The 20,048-nt window shown below is 42.1% G+C and overlaps 1 protein-coding gene across 1 annotated transcript in view; it reads right to left on the minus strand.

Moving 5' to 3' along the window:
• LOC128708532 (cell adhesion molecule Dscam2) overlaps positions 1 to 19,521 on the minus strand; it is a 53,184-nt gene extending 33,663 nt beyond the window's left edge. The window contains exons 1-5 of the mRNA XM_053803510.1: positions 19,434 to 19,521; positions 18,895 to 19,224; positions 13,586 to 13,753; positions 4,261 to 4,410; positions 865 to 988 (exon numbers count right to left, since the gene is read on the minus strand). Coding sequence (XP_053659485.1) covers positions 865 to 988; positions 4,261 to 4,410; positions 13,586 to 13,753; positions 18,895 to 19,224; positions 19,434 to 19,521 — 860 coding nt within the window. The remainder of the gene's footprint in view (positions 1 to 864; positions 989 to 4,260; positions 4,411 to 13,585; positions 13,754 to 18,894; positions 19,225 to 19,433) is intronic.
• Between the last annotated feature and the right edge of the window lie 527 nt (positions 19,522 to 20,048).

The raw sequence follows: 20,048 nt of genomic DNA on the forward strand, positions 1-20,048 counted from the left end.
CAGAGCATCGTCACATTTGCATCTCTTTGGACGAGCAGCTTCCGACTCTCATCGCCGGATGTTAGTCTGGGTGCAACGCTGCCGACCGGTTCTGTGGCGTACCCCACAGCCATAGCACATCAAGAATAACATTGAATGTTGAATGTCATTTTTTTGTTGTTGTGAGGATTCTGATCTAAATGTTGGGATATTGGTTTATCGGAATGAGTTCGGGGGCTTACCGAAAGGCAGGTACCGGATACGATTGGGCCGGACAGAGCAATGTGAGGTTGGCAGTGGAACGTTCCACCTGTACGCGCATCGCATCGCCAGATGTTAGCCGAGGTGCAACACTGCCAATAGGTTCTGAAGGAGAAAGGTACAACTTCATTTACCACGAACCTTCCCTAGTCAAATCGACTGCATGTTATCAGTATCTTGCCAATTCTTCTTGAGATGTACCCACTGTCTCCACTAATTGCCTAACATAATCTGACCTTTGACGAAGAACTTAACACCGCGAAACGCAATGCTACGCCGGACAATTTTTCCACACGCAGATGGAAAACGACACTTCATCAGCAGCTCACCTAAATGCAGGCACCGGAAAGGACTGTGCCGGACATAGCAGTGCTATGTTGTGCGCTACTCTGATGTCAACATTTCGGCTTTTGTCTCCGGTGGTTAGTCGTGGCGCAACGCTCGCCAGTGGTTCTGGTAGCAAAGTGGATACAAGAAACCGGATTAATGTCATCCGTGTCAAGTCGAGCTGACATTAGCGCACCGACATCTGTTCGCTAACCGTGCGCTGAATGCTTTGGAGAAAAACGCACCCTGCGCATACACCACACCACGAATGCTCACTAAAACTAAGGAAAACATTACCTAAAAACGGCTATCGGGTAGCCCTGAGCGGAGCAAAGCAAGGCGATCGTATTACTACGCCTTGCCTCTGCCGTCACGATCTTGGAAGTGGAGTCTAGCTTGGGAGACACCCTACCAAGTGGTTCTAAAAGTGGGGAAAGGAAAAAAGAAGATGGAAATAATTGTGCCACGCACGTACGGAATTAAACGAGCTGTCGACTCCGCCGCCGAGCCTCATACAGCACGATTATCTCACTCGTCCAGCATTCGACGGCGCAGTTTGTCGGCGTGCGTAATGTTAGTTAATATTAATTGTGCTAAACTCAAAGCACCTATTAGTGCGGAATAAAAAAAAAAACATGTGTGGCAGATGCAGCGAGCCAAGAGTGATCATCGTGTTGGTGGAAAACGCTCTACACCCTTGGACTGCAAACGGAAATTAATTCTCCTCTTTTTACGTGACACCATGCACCGGGGTGGACCATGACTTGAAGCGCGGTTAGTAGCACAAAATGTCATATAACCATTTCCATTTTCCAACGCGTACATTCTTTGACCTATAAGGGGAGGGTGGGGGCTCTTTTGCAACACACAAACCTGTTAAAACACGAGCGATCTAATTTGAGACACCTATCTCTTCCATTCGTTTTTAGTTGGACTACACATAATACAGTCTACTTCGAAGTCTTCGTCAAACGGGCAAAACGGCCCGGACCAGCGAAAACACTACTCTTTCTTCTACACGCAACACAGGGTACCCTATCCCAACATTCAGGCAATTTGTTTTGATTTATTAGTGTTATTACGATGGCAGCAAAATAAGCGTTCCGTTCTCATTTTTCGATCGCTTATTTTGCTACCCAGCGATCATCGACGTCATAAAAGTAAACTAAAACACGCATCAACTTAACGATGGAGACACTTTTGCTCAGCTTTCGATTATTGTCAGTTCCGGAAGTGATGTTTTTTTTTTGATATTTTTGCATTTATTAAAACCAAACCTTGTAATTGCAAACATTTGTGATGATTGGGGATAATTATCTAGTGATATCTTCTATTGTATTGCAATTAATTCAATAAAAGGAATATTTTATGGCAAACAACCAGCGTTGGGTGATTCAGATTCATAAATCTGAATGAATCTTCTAAAAAAAATGAATGAATATGAATCTTTATTCCAAAGATTCGTGAATCATAGTTGGATGTATCCTCATAGATTCATAAATCGTCAAGATTGCTGAATCTTCTGAGATTAATGAATCCACATAGAGTCATGAGTGATCAAAGATTTAAGAATCTTAAAGAGAATCAAAGATTTTTTTAATAAAATATGATTTTAAATTTAGCGAGTAAAATTGTCATAAATCATTGAGGATTCATGAATCTGTTTAGAATTGACTCCTGATTTGAATGATTCCTGATTTTAGATTTATATGAGTGACTCTTCTTTCATTATTTATTATTCATTAAGCTTTTATTAAGATTAAATAGGCTCAACAGTACAACCATCCTTGATTACGAATGCTATTCTGTTCATTTTAACGATATAATTATACAATTTCTTGAGCTAGAGTTAGAAAAGATATTTCTGCGTCTGAAGGAACGGACCGAATGGGATTTTGGACCAGTCCTGTCGTGTGACGGTTGGAGCCACTGCAGCTAAACCATTCGGCTTCCCCATTTTAGCGAGGATATGAGCCCTATACTAACACCGCAAAGCTGCAGAACTATGTCTCAAAAAGATTGTCTATCTCTACGTTAATTCTAACCCCATCACTTGGTGGAAATAAATGAAATAAATATTAATGTTTTCGAGCATTTACTGTATGAATAAAATATAAAACTACTCTGCCAATTGAATTCTCGTCTGATCTGACAATGTATTAATGTGTACCCTTATTCATCTGTACTTGAGCTGCATTAAATAACTAGCTTATGAGTGATCTGATCGGTTACTGATTTAATTGAAAGCTGAAACAACACTTCATCGTTAATGAGCGCAAAATTCCATAAACCATGTACGAAGGAGAGATAAAGAAAAATGCTTGCGTTACTGATGTGTTGATCTCTTTTTGTTTTAATAACGGATAAAAACGATTAATTCACAGCACGAACAAACCGTAGGGAAACAAAACATGATAACACTCATGAACATGAACGTTATTAGTTGGCATGATTTAGTAACAAATGTTGAAAAATCCGAAACCATGCAGTGTCCGCTATCCGGACACTCCAAAACACACCGCAAGGGGTTCGATGGAATTTGGTTTTATTACTTTTATGACGGATGATTTATTAGCAAGTGATTGGAAGCATGATGAGGTAGCGCGTGATCGAATTGAGGAGTGACAACCAACGTCACCAAATTTAAAGGCGAAGTGACGGGTCAAACTGGCGGGAAACGAACGCGATCACGTTTCCAAACACTTACGACATAATTCTCCATTCACTTCGGCAAAAAAAAAAAACAATCGGAAAATAATGTAAAGCATCACTCACCGCAGAATTATATAAATTAAAGATATTTAAGGACAAAAATGTTTAAAAATAAATTGCATAATTATACGACATTATGCCAGAAAACCCCTTTAAAAGCACATCAACAATATTGACGATCTACAGCGATCGTAATACACAACAACGGCACGTCTAAACTAATGCTCATACATTAGAAAACATTTTGATGCAAAAGATACTGCTGAACGGCATCCGAAATCATCCTTCCACCCCAATTAAATAGCACATAAAATCCCTTCATTATCAACTGGTACGTGAGTAAACTTTAAACCGTCCACACTGCTGCTGTAGTGGAGTTTGAAATTGGTGCAGTCAATACTGAAGCTGAAACTGCTCCACATCTCCCGAAGGATCTTGCCCAATGCAAGTGCTTGGGGGTCGAGATATCGCATATCCCACGTAGGATTAAATTACTGAACGCGCAAAGCGGTGCTGCAGTGGTGGTGGTGGTGATCAATTTGGCTTAAGAGGCGATCAGATAGCCGATCAACCATGCTGTGCTGTGCGGGTGGGTGATAAAATGCATACCAATGATGGTGCCATCATACGCTGGATGAAGCATGTTTAATATATCCGTACCGTTCCGGTCCGAACAGGCAACAACAACACTAGCGGTCAAATTTAGTAGTGAGCGATGGTGAGCGAGTGAGAATGCTTTATATTATTCCGGACATCCAAAAACCGAGGCACAACTACCGGCAAAGGCAAACGTCATCGCGACATTTCAATGATCGTGTTCTGCATTTTAAACTCTGTGCGGAAGGTTTCCAAAATGGAATCATCCTGCGAGGTAGAACAACGCTCAACAACTCCTTTGCCGGTGTTGGCCCCAATCGTTTGGTAGTGTGCCATCGCCGAAGTGATGCTGGACTGCATATAACTTGGTCTGCCTCAAATTACCTGTGATCACCAATCGTCCCTTGGTGGCCGAAAGACGTGTCTCCCCGGTGAGGCGATGCTTCGTACGGCACTGGTAGCTCTTGTAACCATCCTCAGGTCCAACTTCACGGATGTGCAGCTCACCGGAGGGCAGAACCATGTATTTGCCATCTACCACGGCGTTGAGGAGATGTGTTGATGGGGAAGATAAGGAAGAAATTTGTTAGAAAATATACATCTAGATACCGCATCTTAACTACGAACATGCATAGCAATTCCATCAACCCAACAATGCGACGCACTTGGCGATGTCCAAAACCAGGGGACGGAAGAAGACTCCTCCGTAGACAAGCGGGTTGACATTTGGTTCGTTTTGTAGCGATATTTATCTTGTTCGGCCCCATTTTCACACTCATTCCACAGCTTCGGGTTATGATTTTTCTACGAAATTAACCTGCGGGGGGACAACAACCCACACTCCTTTCCATCTCGCACCTCTCTCGCTAGTGTTAAGCAGCTTGTGTTCTAATAAAGATAAGATGCGGAGAAGATAATTTATGCTACAAAACGAACCGTGCATGTACACACCACCATCCATTTCTATGCTCGTCAAGAGAGGAAGCAACATTAAACGGCGACAACCCACATAAACCCGGGGTGTGACCCCGGTGTTTAGTGCGGGTGGAACAACCGTACGTTTGCTCCCTATTTTGGACGGTCTTCCGCAACCGCAACTTGACACTGACAGTGCGCCGCCAACATGTTGGGCAATGGAATGTATGCCCCGACTTCCCTCCGACTAACGCCGGAGCACGAAAGGCAACCGTGAAGAGTTTCATTTGTTTCCCTCCGTCGAAAGCGTTTCCGCATCCGAACACTGCGGACGACGAACACTGCATCGCAACAGAAGCATCACGCACGACATCTCTATTTCAGTTGGCCGCCGTCTTGTTGGGGTTGTGGGGCGATGGTCAAGCGTGCCGTTGATACAACTCCACGCAACCCGACATAACGCTAACGCTCCGCGTGAGTAAACATTAGCATCACATTATGGCTGGAATTTGTCGCTACCCATCACCAGCAAAAGCAAGAACAGCATACAACCAGTACGCTTCTTCTCGCAGTTCTGCTGGTATTGCTAATGCGTTTTGTTTCTGTTGCGCGTATGCAAATGAATCGTCGGCAGAGTCAGATCAAATCGCGGGTGTTCGCCGTCGTTCGGAAACGGGAATGAGTTGTTCTTTTCCACTTCGATGCAGCAATCTGTTTGTTTTTTTTTTTTAATAATAATTCGAACTTAAAATGCTTGTCTTGAACTCCTAGACCCTAGTGCCTAGACTCTACAAATATTTTCAGAACTTCAAGAAGTTCCACTAATTTTATTCAATTAGTTTTATCAAACTTCAAAAACTGTCTAGAAAACCTTTGAAACAAATGTCTATAAAGCATTTACTTATACTGACATTACTCAAGCAAGAACAGCTTCTAATCTTAAGTTTACAGGCTGAATTCTTCAGAAATTCACAGTTTCTATGGAAAGCTAGTAGCGTTTCAGCCTTCAAGTATCAACAAGTATACAAAGCAACTGATTAGAAGCATCATAAACCAAATAAACATCAGGACTTAAAATTTGTACTGCCCAAAAGAGGAGTTCCTAAATTCCTAGAGAGTTCCTGAAATGAGTGGCGATGCTGAATCGAAACTAACCTTGGTCAGAATGAAGCTTAATTTAAAGTTAAATAATGCAAATGAAATACAAAATATGGGTTGTAATTTTTGTTGAGTTCACTGAAACTTTAGAGCAGCCTCAATTGATTCGAGAGTAGCATTCCAAAAATATTGAAGAATTCTTGGATATTTGAGGTTTTCCAGAGAACTTCAAGGTTTCAATGATCTCCAAGGGTTCATGAATGATCAGACGATAATTTGATGTTGTTTCAACAACTAATTACGTTTATAAAGCGTACATATCTCTTAAAAAATCAAACATTTCAACAGAAATAGTCTTCGCAATCGAAGCCTAGCAGTACTTGAGTGAGTTTACTTCTATACAACACTTTCAACTCTGAAAACACACATGCGTAAAGTCATGATAAAGTAGAGATTCGAGGGTCTTTAAATAAAATAATCTTAGCTTAAATTCACTTTAGTTTAAAGATTTAAAGCAAAGTTTAAGAACATTACTCACAGTTGTTAAGTACTCTAAAAACTGCATCCAAGAGGAAAAGAATTCACTCACCACTGACTCATCTGGTGTACCGATACGAATCTCGTTTCTCCGAATTTACATGTTTGGAGGCTTTACAAAAAAAAAACTCCAACACACATACACAATACAAATCTTTGCTTTCTCCCAATTTCGATTCGTATCGGCACTATTGCCCTACTAGCTCCTGATGGAAACAAATAGGACTGTTTTCTTAATTTCCAAAAATAGCACCCAACTAACATACGCCGTTTGCCAGCGCATTATGTTATCCGGTAACAGAATGAAACACGTGAAGTTAAAAATAACGTAACATAATTGCGCGGAAAGCGGTCAGTCGCGGGATCGTATTTTGGGCGAACAGCTTTATTTGTTACACAGCGTTGTAATTGTGCTATATGTTGTCCGGATCCATTGAAATTCATTTATTATAGCTAGGAAAATAGACCAAAAAAACCATGAAGCTAAATTTAACCTTTTTTAAAAAAAAAACAAGTTTAAATTCAAATTAAAATACGTTAACAATAAAACGTGTCAGAAGTTACCACCGAATTACCCCGAAGATTTCTTTAAAAGGAGCGAAATCAATAAAATAAATAAGTCACAAAAGGCGCGAAACATTTCTTGTAAACACCATCATCGTCTTTTAATCGTCGCACGTTAACAGCAGCTGTTGGGATTTATTTACCTTTTTTTGCCCCATGTTTGCCCACAGAATCAAAAAGAAAATAAACCAACTGAACTACGTTCGGTTTTAGCAACAACCCGACCTGGTTCATTGAACCACCCAGCACCCAGTGCGGGAGGGGTGAAGCACAGGAAAATCCGCGTGGGCAAACAGCCCCAAAAGCACGTGCTTTTACGAGCGTGTCGTAACCTTTCCGGCTGTGCGCCACACACCAAACCAGCACCAGCAATCGGACAACAAATGGTTCGCGAACCGATTCCGTTTTGGCTCGCGGTATGAACGCAGAACCCGGTTCTGAGCATGTGCCGCACACGCAAGTGCAGCAAGTCGACCGGTCGAATAGTAAAAAGGCGGCCACGTTTCACACCAGCGTACAAAACTTGCAACCTTCCACCCGGGTCCAGGACTTCAGCCTACAGCGTGTCATCCCACTCAACTGCTCCAGTAGGGGGCAAACACCCTAACAACCTGTTGCCGGTTGATAGCGGCCCCGGTTAATCGGGCGACGTCGGTTGCGTATTTTGATTTCGCACGGTGAGTGCCAAACCCACTGCCATGGCAACCGCAAGCGTGGTGAGTGCCGTAGTGACAACACCCCGAACACCATGATGCCGAGCCTTGCCGTACCGTATGTCTTCCTTGTCCCGGCCATCGATTAGTTCTGTGCTACTATGGTAACACACAGAGGGGGGATGGCGCATGCGCACCGGTTCGGTGATGTTTTGGGCGCGAAAACGGTCCCAAGGACCTCCCTCACTAGCAAATGGGTGAATCTCTTCACCCCAGAAACATAAACCGCCTGAAACTGGGACACGGTTGCCATGAATGAGATTGTATGTATACAATATTCGAGCTATGTGTGTGCGTGTGTTGGCTTGAGTAGGTTACCAACAAAAACAAAAATGGAAGTGCAGAGAGATGTACGTCCTAAAACAAAATGAATCCAATGAGAAAACAACTATTGTTAACAAAATTTAGAAATTCTAATAGGGCAACTGCCCCAGTTTTGACAGGCCGGAATTGAAGTCTAACTATGTAAACAAATGTAATAAAACGAGACCTGACGCTATTTTAAAACGTAGAAACTATAATTTATGCTTCAAATACAAAGTTTCGCAGCATTTATATCGATAGTTTCTGAAATATAGACAATTTCATCGAGAGTTCAAACATTTTCGTCCGATATGCTGTTCGGCCACCAGTTCGGCATGTATTGAAAATTAGGGAACAGCGCATGAAAAATTTGGAAGAAGTACTTTTGTATTTATGTACTCTCGATAAATTACTTATTTTGTTTTGATTTATTGTAATTTAACAAGTAATTTTGTGCGGAGTGACAGCGACGTTAACTACCTTCACTTTAAAGATGTTAAGATTTGAATTACAGTAAAACATCGATTATTCGTAAATCTTCAAACAGGCCGCATGCCGTTTAATCGGATAATAGGCCCTTCAGCTTTGTACGTGCAATAGTTAAAGATGAAAATCGAAAGTCAACGTTATAAGCATTTAAATGTTTTTAATATGAGAAGTGATTGCTTATAAACAATACGGAACATTTTCCAGGGTGTTCAACTTGGTTAATTGTTTATAGAAAACCGTCAAGTTCCTCTCGAGCCAACCGCTTTAAACGGTTGAAAAAGTCAAAACTATTCTACTAACTGTCATTTTTTTTACCTCACGGATAATCCGTTCGCCGGTTAATCAGGTCCCAGATAATCGGCGTTCTACTGTATGCAGAAAGATACTACGATAGTATATCAACTGATATGACACCATTTGCACTCACAAATATGAGAATCAATAGGTTTATTATTATTTTTTACGAAACAACTGCACTAACCCTCCCGAAAACTGGAGGAGTTCTTCTTCTCTATCGGCACAACAACCTCAAGAGGTCTAAGCCTGCCATTTCTGTAGTTCTTTGACTTTATTTATTATTTATTATTTGAATGGGATTTCGGATCGGTCCTGTCTTGTGAAGGCACGTTCCGTTATCAATATACCAATATATCCGCTCTGCTTCTAACTGGAGGAGTTACACTAAATAATTTTTAATTTTAATGTCTAAATGTAAAGCAAGCCTTGGAACAATCGAAAAGATAGCAAAAGAACCAAATTTAGACCACTTTTATGAGTAGTTTTATGGGTAGCATAAACATTAACAATCATTATCATAACGAAAAAATGTCCCCAACGTATCAAGAACACAAAGAACTCCCTCTTAAATTTGAAATTCAAACACAACGACAAATTTGCGAACAAAGGCAAACATTTTCAAATCTCTCAAAACGCTATTTGCCAATTGCAATGTAACGGTCGGTTTTACGAGCAAAAATAAAAAAAAAAACATTAGGCCACGCTTCATCATAACCGCCGATCACCGGGGACGGGTCACAAACACTAGCGCCGGAGCGCGGAATGTACATAAATTATAAGCGCTTTCGCTCTTGTTTCGGTGTACACGAATTCACATCCTCGCGTCATTCGGCATGACGGACAAAAATGAAACAAAACCCACCCCAAACCCCCTATTATCATTTCAATCTCTCGCTGTTACCCTCCGACCATCCGTCCGACTTCTACCGTAGGCGCCACTAAAGGGATGGGTGACAGTGAGTCAGTTTTAATTCGACAAAAAGCAACACATGCCTGCCAAATGTTCACCAAACGCAAAGTTAGCGCGACCAAGCGGCCAAAACCTCACTAGAGTAGTTTCAACGTTGGCGTTCGATAAAAATTTCCTGATTTGTTTTTTCTTGTTTTACTTCCCAACTCCCAACGGACAATCTTGCCGGGAGTTGCCGCTGTTTGGTTGTTTTTTTTTTGCGTAGGGTAGTGACTTGTTTACATCAAGCATAACGCAGCTGCAACGATTGGATAGATTGAATAAACGGGGCCATCAGTGGGAAGATCGCCTTTCCGAACCGCACGCAACCGAACGAACGGACGGACGGATGAAGTATTCAAGATCACCTTCGATCGTACGAATTCGACTACGAAACTTTCATCACAACATTATGCTGCCGCGGTGCGGCACTATGGTCCAAATGCGGACAATGGACAGAAAAAGGATAAATAATAAACAAAAATTCATTTGGATCCATTCCGTCGATAAATTAGGACGCTTAAAATTGTTAGTCTAAGTTATAGTTATAAAACAATTTAATTTGAACATTGCACCTCGTTAAAATGGGGATTCGGTCTACTTTCATAAACTTTGTTTCAACAAACGTTTCTCTTGATATTATAAGAGTAATTACCAAAATTGTTCCAACAAAACCTGCAATTGTTACAGTAAAGTCTCTCTAACCTGCAAACTGAAGGGACCGCTCTTAGAGAGACTTGCAGCTTTGCAGGAATAAAAACACTTGGATGGTATACCATGTATATATGGCCAAAGTCTTCAACCATGCTCTGTAAACGCAACCATCACGAGCTGTCATTGGCAAACACCAAAAAACGGCTACCTTCTAGAGACATTGGTGTACAAACATCATGTATAGAGAAAGTAATGTTAGAGAGACTTTTGCAACTTTGAGAAACATAAAATGTATTGAAAATGAAGTTACTGTCAAAAATGTTCATCATAGGGAGACTTGCTGCTATCTTGGAGACATACCTTATACCTTAGAGCGACTTGACTGTATATGTTTTATGTATGGAGATCTCGCATTTTATTTCTTTATTAATTCTTGTTGTACCTTCAGTGACAATTTCAGCAACCTCTCCAAGTTTCATGCATTTGAACTTCGGTTTTCAAATCAGCGAATTGGAAGTTTATATGTAAAAGGATTAGGTAAGAGAAGCTGCAATTGCAGCAATCTTCTGCTGCATAAAACCGTTTTCTTATCAGTTATACTCAAGTTTTTATGCGGAAAACCTTGAAGATGTGTATCACATCATGAATATTATTACTCCCCGCACCATATAACAGTTGCATGCACTGCTGCCATAGATGTTCTATAACGGACATTATTGTGATGAAGTGTTTTCATATGTTATTTAATACTTAATCCAAGATTGAACTAAATTCTTTTCTTCTTTATCGGCACAACATTCTCAAGAGCCTCCCATGTCTGTCTTCCTTTTGACTTTGTTTACCTGTAGCTTAATATTCAGTCCTACGTACGGAGGATTAGTCCGGATAGGATTTTGGTCCGGTCCGTTCGTGTGGAGACTAGCGCCGCTACCAATACACCACCGAACCGACCAAACTAACGAAATTCTAAACCTATATATAAAAGAAAACATAAGTATGCGATGTCCACCCATTAGCCTGAGCTGGACCACTGTGTACGGTGACGATAAAGACGATGATGATGATGGGTGAAGGAGAAGTAAAACTCAACCAGTGGCGATAGCTTCATATAAAAAAAAACATTGCAAACACCTGCCATAATACAAAACCGAAGATGCTTAAGTTTGCTTCCTTTAAAATGAGGTGCATTACCACCTGTTTAAAAAAAAAACTCACACAATGATGTTTTTTTATTTTTACTCTTCAGAAATTCGTAAGGAATCGGAGATTTTCTGCGCTAGATTAAATGAATTTCAAATGGATCACGAACTTACGAGCTATCTTACAAGCTATCGGGAAGGAGGATCACCAGGAAATGGTAGGCCGTGAGGCCCATGGAATCTTTGGAAAAGGAGTAGGAAGAAGGAAAACGAAAAAGTGCCAATAAAGAAAACCAAAAACATTAAAAACTCAAATGAGAAGAAAAGGATAAACAACAAATTAAGTGATAACATCTTAGACAAATAAAAAAAATTAAATACGCTAAAAAAAACCTCCTAATCGGCTCTTTTTCGTGAAATTTTTACCATCGACGTACTAAAAATCTCAAACTGAGAGAAAAACAGAGAACCCAATTTACAAAGCTGGTTGAAATTTTGCAACCGTTACGCTAAGGCGCAGTTGAAGTGCAGTAAACATTCAGTTACGAAAATTACCATACGAATCGTCCTTCTTGAAACTAGTGCCGTCCGTTGCTGTCCATTCGACTATCTCTACGTGGTCGGCCACAAATGACGGTATCTGACACTTGAACAGGGCAGTATTACCGCGTATCACAAACTCATCGTACACCTGAGCCTCATAGTACTGGTTTACGACTGAAAGTAGGCAATAAATTGGGACATCAAGATCAAACGATCCGAAACAGAAGAGAGCATCTCCACCTGGAATAGTTTCTCAAAAAAGGGAATTGCTCACTGGCTTGAAAGTGAGTAGGTGAGCGAAAATTAGACGTCGCAGATGAGCGCGAGCTCTAGGCTTCAGATTATTGGGGAATTCTTCTATGTGACAGATTCTTTAGAAGACTTTCAAACAGAGACACTTAGAAACCGGTGCCGAAGAGAGTCGCGTCACATAAAGAGCTACCGCACGGGTAGTAGCTCACCACCTTGAAAGAACATGCTCACCTCAACTCACCGAAATGCAATACACTTACGGACAAATGCAATACACTTACTTTAAATTAATTGCTAAACCATCCTCAATCACACTGAGAAACGCAAAATTATGTCTAACTGAATGAGACGGATGGGATAAGGATTCAAACACAACAACCATATTCTCGCCTACCGGTTGATTCATGTAGCTCAATTTCGGTACCATCGTCAGCCAGCCAGCCGGTGACGCTAATAAAGTCCGACACAAATGAAGGTATCAGACATTTTAAAATGCCCGCATTACCGTTCAGGACGTACTCGTCGATGACTCGGGTATTATAGAATTGATGGATCACTGAACGAAAGAGGAAGGAACGAAAAATAAGGAAGAAAAAAACCGATTTAACTCGTGCCGATGTAAGAGGATGGTAATCTTGTCAACAAAATTTTATTATGAGTCCTTCTGGAAGGTTCTTGAGTTATATCTCCAAAAAAAAGACATCATTATCATTGTTCTTGAAGATATAGACTTCCTACGACTGTAAGAGTAGAGGACCAAAGGGAGCATGTCGGGACATCTTTGGAGGACAGCCAGAGTCTTACGAACCTCAGAGGTTCTCAAAAACGGCAAACATCTCAAACTTGCAAACATCAAATTACCAAAATCACCATCAGTGATGGGAAGATACTCTTCACCGTCGTCCGTCAGCCAAGCGTCGACGAACACGAAATCGGAAATAAACGATGGTATCAAACACTTCAAGATGGCTGCATTGCCGTTCAGCACAAACTCATCCGTCAGTCGCGTCTGATAGTACTGATGAACCACTACAGAACGAATGAGAAATGAAAATATGCTGCGAACCAAACTAATAAAAGTTCTAATCTTAATTGCTCTATCGTATGCATAGAACTGCAGCTTGCGAAATCCTCTCGATCGCCTATCTACTATCAACACAGAACACTGTCAAACGGGGGGAACTAACTATGCACGTGAAGGGAGGGGATTGTCAGTGAATGGTTCACGGTCACTGTGGGCACAAGAAACCACCAACCCATCGTCGATTCATCCGCATCGATCATGACAGTTTGATCGTCAATGTCCCACGATTCGATGGTAATGAAATCCTGCAGAAAGGACGGTACCAGACACTTCAGGATGGCCGCATTGCCGTTCAACACGAACTCATCGTTCACGCGGATCTGATAGTGCTGATGCACAACTGAACAAAAAAAAGGGAAATAAAAATGAGCTGCTAATTTGTGAAACCCGAAAAGAACGAAATCATTACAAATTACGGTTGCGAGATATTCAATCTTCACCAAGACATCAAATCCTGAAAGGAACGTGACAACCAAAACGGAGCATGGAACAAGAGACAAATGGAGTGCGGAGCGTACGAACTATGCCGTACATAAACCTTCAAGCTGTGGGGAATTCAAACTACCATAATCTCCACTTTCGCCCGGATAGTATTCGTTCCCATCGGAATCCGACCACAGATCAACGGCGACAAAATCGGCCACGAACGAAGGAATCTCGCACTTCATAATGGCCGAGTTACCCCGAATGACGTACTCGTTATCCGCTTCCGCTTCGTAGCTTTGAATTACAACTGTTGAGTTCGAGGGGGGAAAGGAAAAAAAACCCGGAAAGCATGCTAAGAGGTTAACTAGACAGCAATATATCTTGGAAAGCAAATGTAACCAACTGTTAATAAAAAAAAAAAACACCTTAAAACATGTTCACTTCTGGGAGTTGTGGGCCGGATAGGGAATATTCATGGATGAACCTTGAGCGGAAAGCTGGTGAAACATGAAAGCCAGTTGCCAATATGCTAACCCAATTGGTCGCTATTCGTTGCCCGGCTGTACTCTTCGCCAGAATCGTCGATCCACGCATCGATCGCGACAAAGTCAGCAATGAACGAAGGGATTTTGCACTTGAGAATAGCCGAATTACCCCGTATAATGTACTCATTCTCGGCCTCAGTCACGTAGTACTGATTTACAACTATGCAAAGGAAGAAACGGAGGTGCGGAGGACTTGAAATTATTCTTGTCTAACTTAATTGCTTGAAGATCAACTCGACAGACTTAGCAAATTGAAGGGCTCCTGATGATTTCGACAACTCTATAGACGAAATATTAAACGAACACTAGGAAAAAACTGATAAATAGGAAAAGGGTTGCTGGATAGACTCGGAGATTCTTATCAATTCCCTAATAAGCATTTGAAACAACCGTAGTCTTGCTCTCCCGTATGATACTCGTTGCCATCATTATCGATCCACGCCTCCACGAACACGAAATCGGCAATAAACGATGGTACTTTGCATTTCAGGATGGCGGAGTTGCCCCGAATGGCGTAGTCGGTTTCACCGTCGGTCTGATAGAACTGATTTACAACTGGCACACAAACGGGAAAACTCATTAGAAACGATTTAAGAACATAAATTTTGAATTTCCAGTAAACTAAAGAATGTTTTTTATCGAGCAGCTAAATTTGTATTGGGAATGGAGAGGAACAGACGGTCAGAATTTGTATCCTATCATTAACAATCACCAGTGCTATCGTCATCTTCGTGATAGTGGTACTCATTGCCATCGCTATCGAGCCAAGTTTCGACGTACACGAAATCCGCTATGAACGAAGGTATTTTACACTTCACAATGGCCGAATTGCCCCGTATGATGTACTCATCCTCGGAACCTGTTTGATAATACTGGTTGACGACTGAAACGGGATGCACGGGGGGGGGACGATTAATGCAAACAGAACATGATCAACAATAAAATATAATCATCAAACATAAAAATAATCTACTGTTTGCCAAAAAAAACAGCTTCACTTAACTGCAAACCGACAAAAGTTGTTTAAAAATGTGACACGGGGTTGATAAGGATGAATGTTATGGTAGAGGGGAAAGGGAATTTTGGTGGTCCACAAGGCAGAATCTCGACATCTCCTCTAACCGTAGTTCTCCGACTGGACAAGTTCGTTGCCATCTTCATCGATCCACGACTCGACGCGGACAAAATCGGACACAAACGACGGTATGGAGCACTTGAGAATGGCGGAGTTCCCGCGTATGACGTACTCGGTAAGTATTTCCGGCTGGTAGTGTTGATTGATGACTGAACAGATGGACAAAGCGATAAAGGTTACAACAAATGATTTAGCCAACAAAAACATAAAACAATTAATAAACAATTTGGAACATAAAATTTGATACACCACTTGATAATGCTTGTGGCAGCAGACAGATAGGAAATGGAGTATTTGGGATTTGTTCGGGACGGTTTTCGAGAGTCGAGAGAACAAAAACAACTCGTGACATTGTACACGCTACCATAGTCTTCGGATGGAACTAGCTCATTATTGTCCTCATCTATCCACGCTTCGACGCGAACGAAATCGGACACGAACGAAGGTATCGAACATTTCAGGATGGCACTGTTGCCGCGGATGACATACTCCATCAGTATATCCGCACCGTAGTGTTGATTTATGACTGTGAAACAGATGCACCCGAGCAGCCCATGTCATTAACATATGATATACTGAGCACGCAACCGAAAAAAAAATGCATCGAGACAAATTAAATTGAAACAAAAACCTATAAAGGGGATTGGATTAGGAAGGACGAAAACGACCCTTTTACGATCAACGAGCAGTACCGGTATCGAAGCTGGAAGCATTATACAGACTACCGTCGCTTCCAATCCACGATTCCACCTTTACGAAATCCGTCACGAAGCTGGGAATGTTACACTTCAACACCGCCGTATTGCCCTTAATAACGTACTCTGACACTACCTCCGCCTCGTAGTACTGATTGACGACTGTACGAAACGGGGTTAGAAAACTTAATTTAATCCACAATAATCTCAAGGAACGGAAGAATTTCAAACGAATTACCCGAAAGTGGGAAATGTTACGAAAAAAAAAAAACAAAACTGGATAAGGGTTTGAGGGAGAAAGATTTCAACAATGTTTTAGACTGTTAAGACTCCAAAGAGACGAACCAACTTCAAGGTCTTGCAAATCGGAAGATTGTGACCGGTTGTCAATATGTTGATAGACGTTGCCGGCATCATCGTTCCACGAGACGACACCGACAAAATCCGCCACGAACGATGGTATGGAGCACTTCAGGATAGCCGAATTGCCGCGAATAACGTACGCATTGTTCACCTCCGAGTCGTAGTACTGCTGGACCACTGGAGACATGGGAGTAACACGAAGCTCTTTAGACGCAAAACTCATAAGCATTTAGTAAACAAAAACTATAACTTGCAAGAGTATGAACATTTTTTTATGGGAAAGGAAGTTCCAGGATTGCTGAGATAATTAGCCTGTCGGGTCGGGACCCACCCTCATCGGTGGAATTGGCATAGAAGCTGTCGTTGGTGTCTGTGTGCCATGAGACGATCTTAACGAAATCGGCCACATACGACGGTATTTGACACTTCATCAGAACAGCGTTGCCGCGAATGGCATACTCCTTGTTTACATCCACATCGTAATACTGAGCAATCACTGATAAGCGGACAAAATGGTTAAAGGGGTCAGATTACACAGAGAGAGAAAGTTAAACTAGGAAATGATTCAACATGTTATTTAGATTTAGAACTTTAGACTTATTTAGAACTAGTGTCATTAAATTTATGGCATTCAAACATTAAACTGATACCTGCAAGAAATTATTTGTGGAGATAAACAGGACTTAAGGTAGTAATCAATTGAAGGAAATTTAGAAAATCAATATGTAACATTCTTCAGTGCAGTTGGAGGGATAAGGTACAGGGAAAGGACCACAGCAACAGGATGTAATGTACGGGACTTTGAAGGATTAATCCTATCCGACTTGACACAATCTCGATCCCGTAAGAACCGAGCGCTTCCAACCCTAACCGTAGGAATCTGCTGAATAGACATGTGTTTCTTCCTGTTCGTCACCACTGGTCCATGAAACGACATCGACGAAATCGGCCACAAACGAGGGTATCAGACACTTGAAGATGGCAGAATTGCCCAGAATCACATGCTCCTTGTTGACGTCGACTTCGTAGTACTGGGAGACGACTATTGAACCGGTCAGAGCAAACAACATCAACACGGTGAACGAGGTGAAGCGTTACCGAACAAAGTAGCCTTAAGCGAACGACAATCAAGACAACAACTCCTGCCCACAAGAATCAACTGGGAGAAGATTCCTTTTCTACCACACAACGATGGGACATTAGAACATCCTTTCGAGCTGTAAAATGATGCTGAAAATTTTAAAATAAATATGGAAATGGGGCTTGTGTACGAAACATCTGATGGAATATTCCTTTTTGTTTTTGTTCTTCTCCTTATGTTGTCCGTTGATGGCCGGCATGGTGGAGGCAGGTTCGGCGGTTTGCTGCTGTTAATCCGTTTGTTATTCTTATCATCACGTACAGAGCACATCATCACACCATCCTTGAGTTGCGGAAGGGATCCCATTCAACTAATATTTGCTTTACAAAGGATCCAAGTAGCCGCCGTATCCACTTCAAGGCAAATTTGCACCAGTTTTCACTAGAGAATCGATCATTACGCACTCATTTTTCGCACATTTTTTTCTACTTTTATCCAGACACATGCCACACAAGAGGAATAATTGCATAATTTCCAAACATTTTCTTCTTTTTTTGTGCTTTTACACTTCAAACGATTTGCTCTTTCATTCTCTCTTAATAGACACATTCATATGATGCACTTGAATGCACTTCATCTGCGGCATCCTTTCACATACGATCATTAAAAAACTTTCCAACTTATTTGTTTGCCACTCCTTCCGCAACATGCACAACACATTCTTAAGCGTACTCTAGCGCTCTTCCTCCCATTTTTTCGTTTTCTTTCATTTCAACCATCACTGCAAGAATGGGATTTTTGGTCGTGCACTTTGCTTAAACATTCTTTTGCCACTTCAACCTTTCGTCGGTTGTTTTCTCTTCACACACAATTCATGTGACGCACACCGAACTGCATACATTGATGCTCGAACGCATTATGATTTTCTTCACACTCATTCTAATATGGTATGGAAAAACACATGGCATTTCGACGAGATTCAGAGCATCTAGAAACCACAGAACGAGAAGCATTGGAGAGGAAGATCCGGATTATCCTTACTGCATCCTCACACACACCCACACTTGGCTCTTTGTGTGCGTGTAACTCCTTTACAAGGCAAACGGGAATATGCCCGTATGCTGGTGCCTATGCTACCTGCAACACGCTGTAGTACCGCAGCAGATGTTTCGTACTTTGCCCACATTTCCTACATTCGGTGAGGCACCGCAAACAACAGCAGCCTCCAAAACTTACCGGCACGCACGTTGACATCGCGTGAGATAACCGATCCGAACTGGTTCTTGGCCATGCATGCGTACACCTGGGCGTGCACCTCCTGCCGGTAATCTTCGGCCCGGAACGGTGGGAACACCAGATTTCCGTTCGGCAGAATCTGCCGCAGTCCGGGCACATCACCAACGGCCGTACCATCGCTGCGGATCCAGATCATTTCCGGTGGCGGATTGCCGGTTGCGCTACACTCAACAACGGCGCCGGTCGAGTTGGAAAAATCGATGCGGTTGGTCGGTTCCTTCAGGAAGACGGGACCCTTCGAGTCGTCCACCTTGCCAGCGCCCAGCACTCCTGCACGCGAGAAAAGCGAAACATTCATTAGAGCGATACACATTCTTTCAAGCACCATCGGACATTTTCCCATCGTGCAATTGCTTCAGTAGCACCTTCTCAACAATCTACAAACCCTTGGCATTCTTTTAACCCGGGGTTCACAAATCCCAATCAAAGCAAGCAACACAACAGAACGCATCGTTGGTGCAAAACCGCACGTTACTCACCATTGAGACAATTGAAGCCACTCAATAAGCAGAGCAACGCGGTCGCGATTGCCACGGTACGCGATGACTCGCGAACCAGCATCACCATCTTCGCTGTGTTTTTTTCGCAACTGGAACGGCTTGCTTTCGGGTAGGGGATATTAATCACACCGAGTGAAAAACGGAATCCTTTTCACACGCGCGCACGCACACAGTCACACTCCCGCACGGAAAACAATGGCACACTATGATTTCACGGATATTCGTGTTGGAAAATTCGCACTACACCAGTGATTCGATGGTTTGCTGGACCACCCCGGAGCTCCAGAGCCTTGGTGGGTGGAGGCTCCTTGCACGCCGCTCTCGACGAAGGATACGCCTGTACAAGGAAACGAGAGTTGACGCATGGAAAATAAAATCGATTAGTTGAAGTTTGCTGTACCACACACAAGCACTACAGGACGTTGAATTTTTCACAATCGCAAAGGGGATGGACATGATTTTTCCAACGAATTGATGAATTTTCCATCTTTCAACACGTTTTACAGCTGGCACTATGTAAAAGAGAGCGAAGGAAACGCAAAATTTTTCACGCACGCCACCAAAGGGACGGGCAAATCGAGACGGAAAAAAGGA

Source organism: Anopheles marshallii, chromosome 2 (genome assembly GCF_943734725.1).
Source record: "Anopheles marshallii chromosome 2, idAnoMarsDA_429_01, whole genome shotgun sequence".
Lineage (NCBI taxonomy): Eukaryota > Metazoa > Arthropoda > Insecta > Diptera > Culicidae > Anopheles > Anopheles marshallii.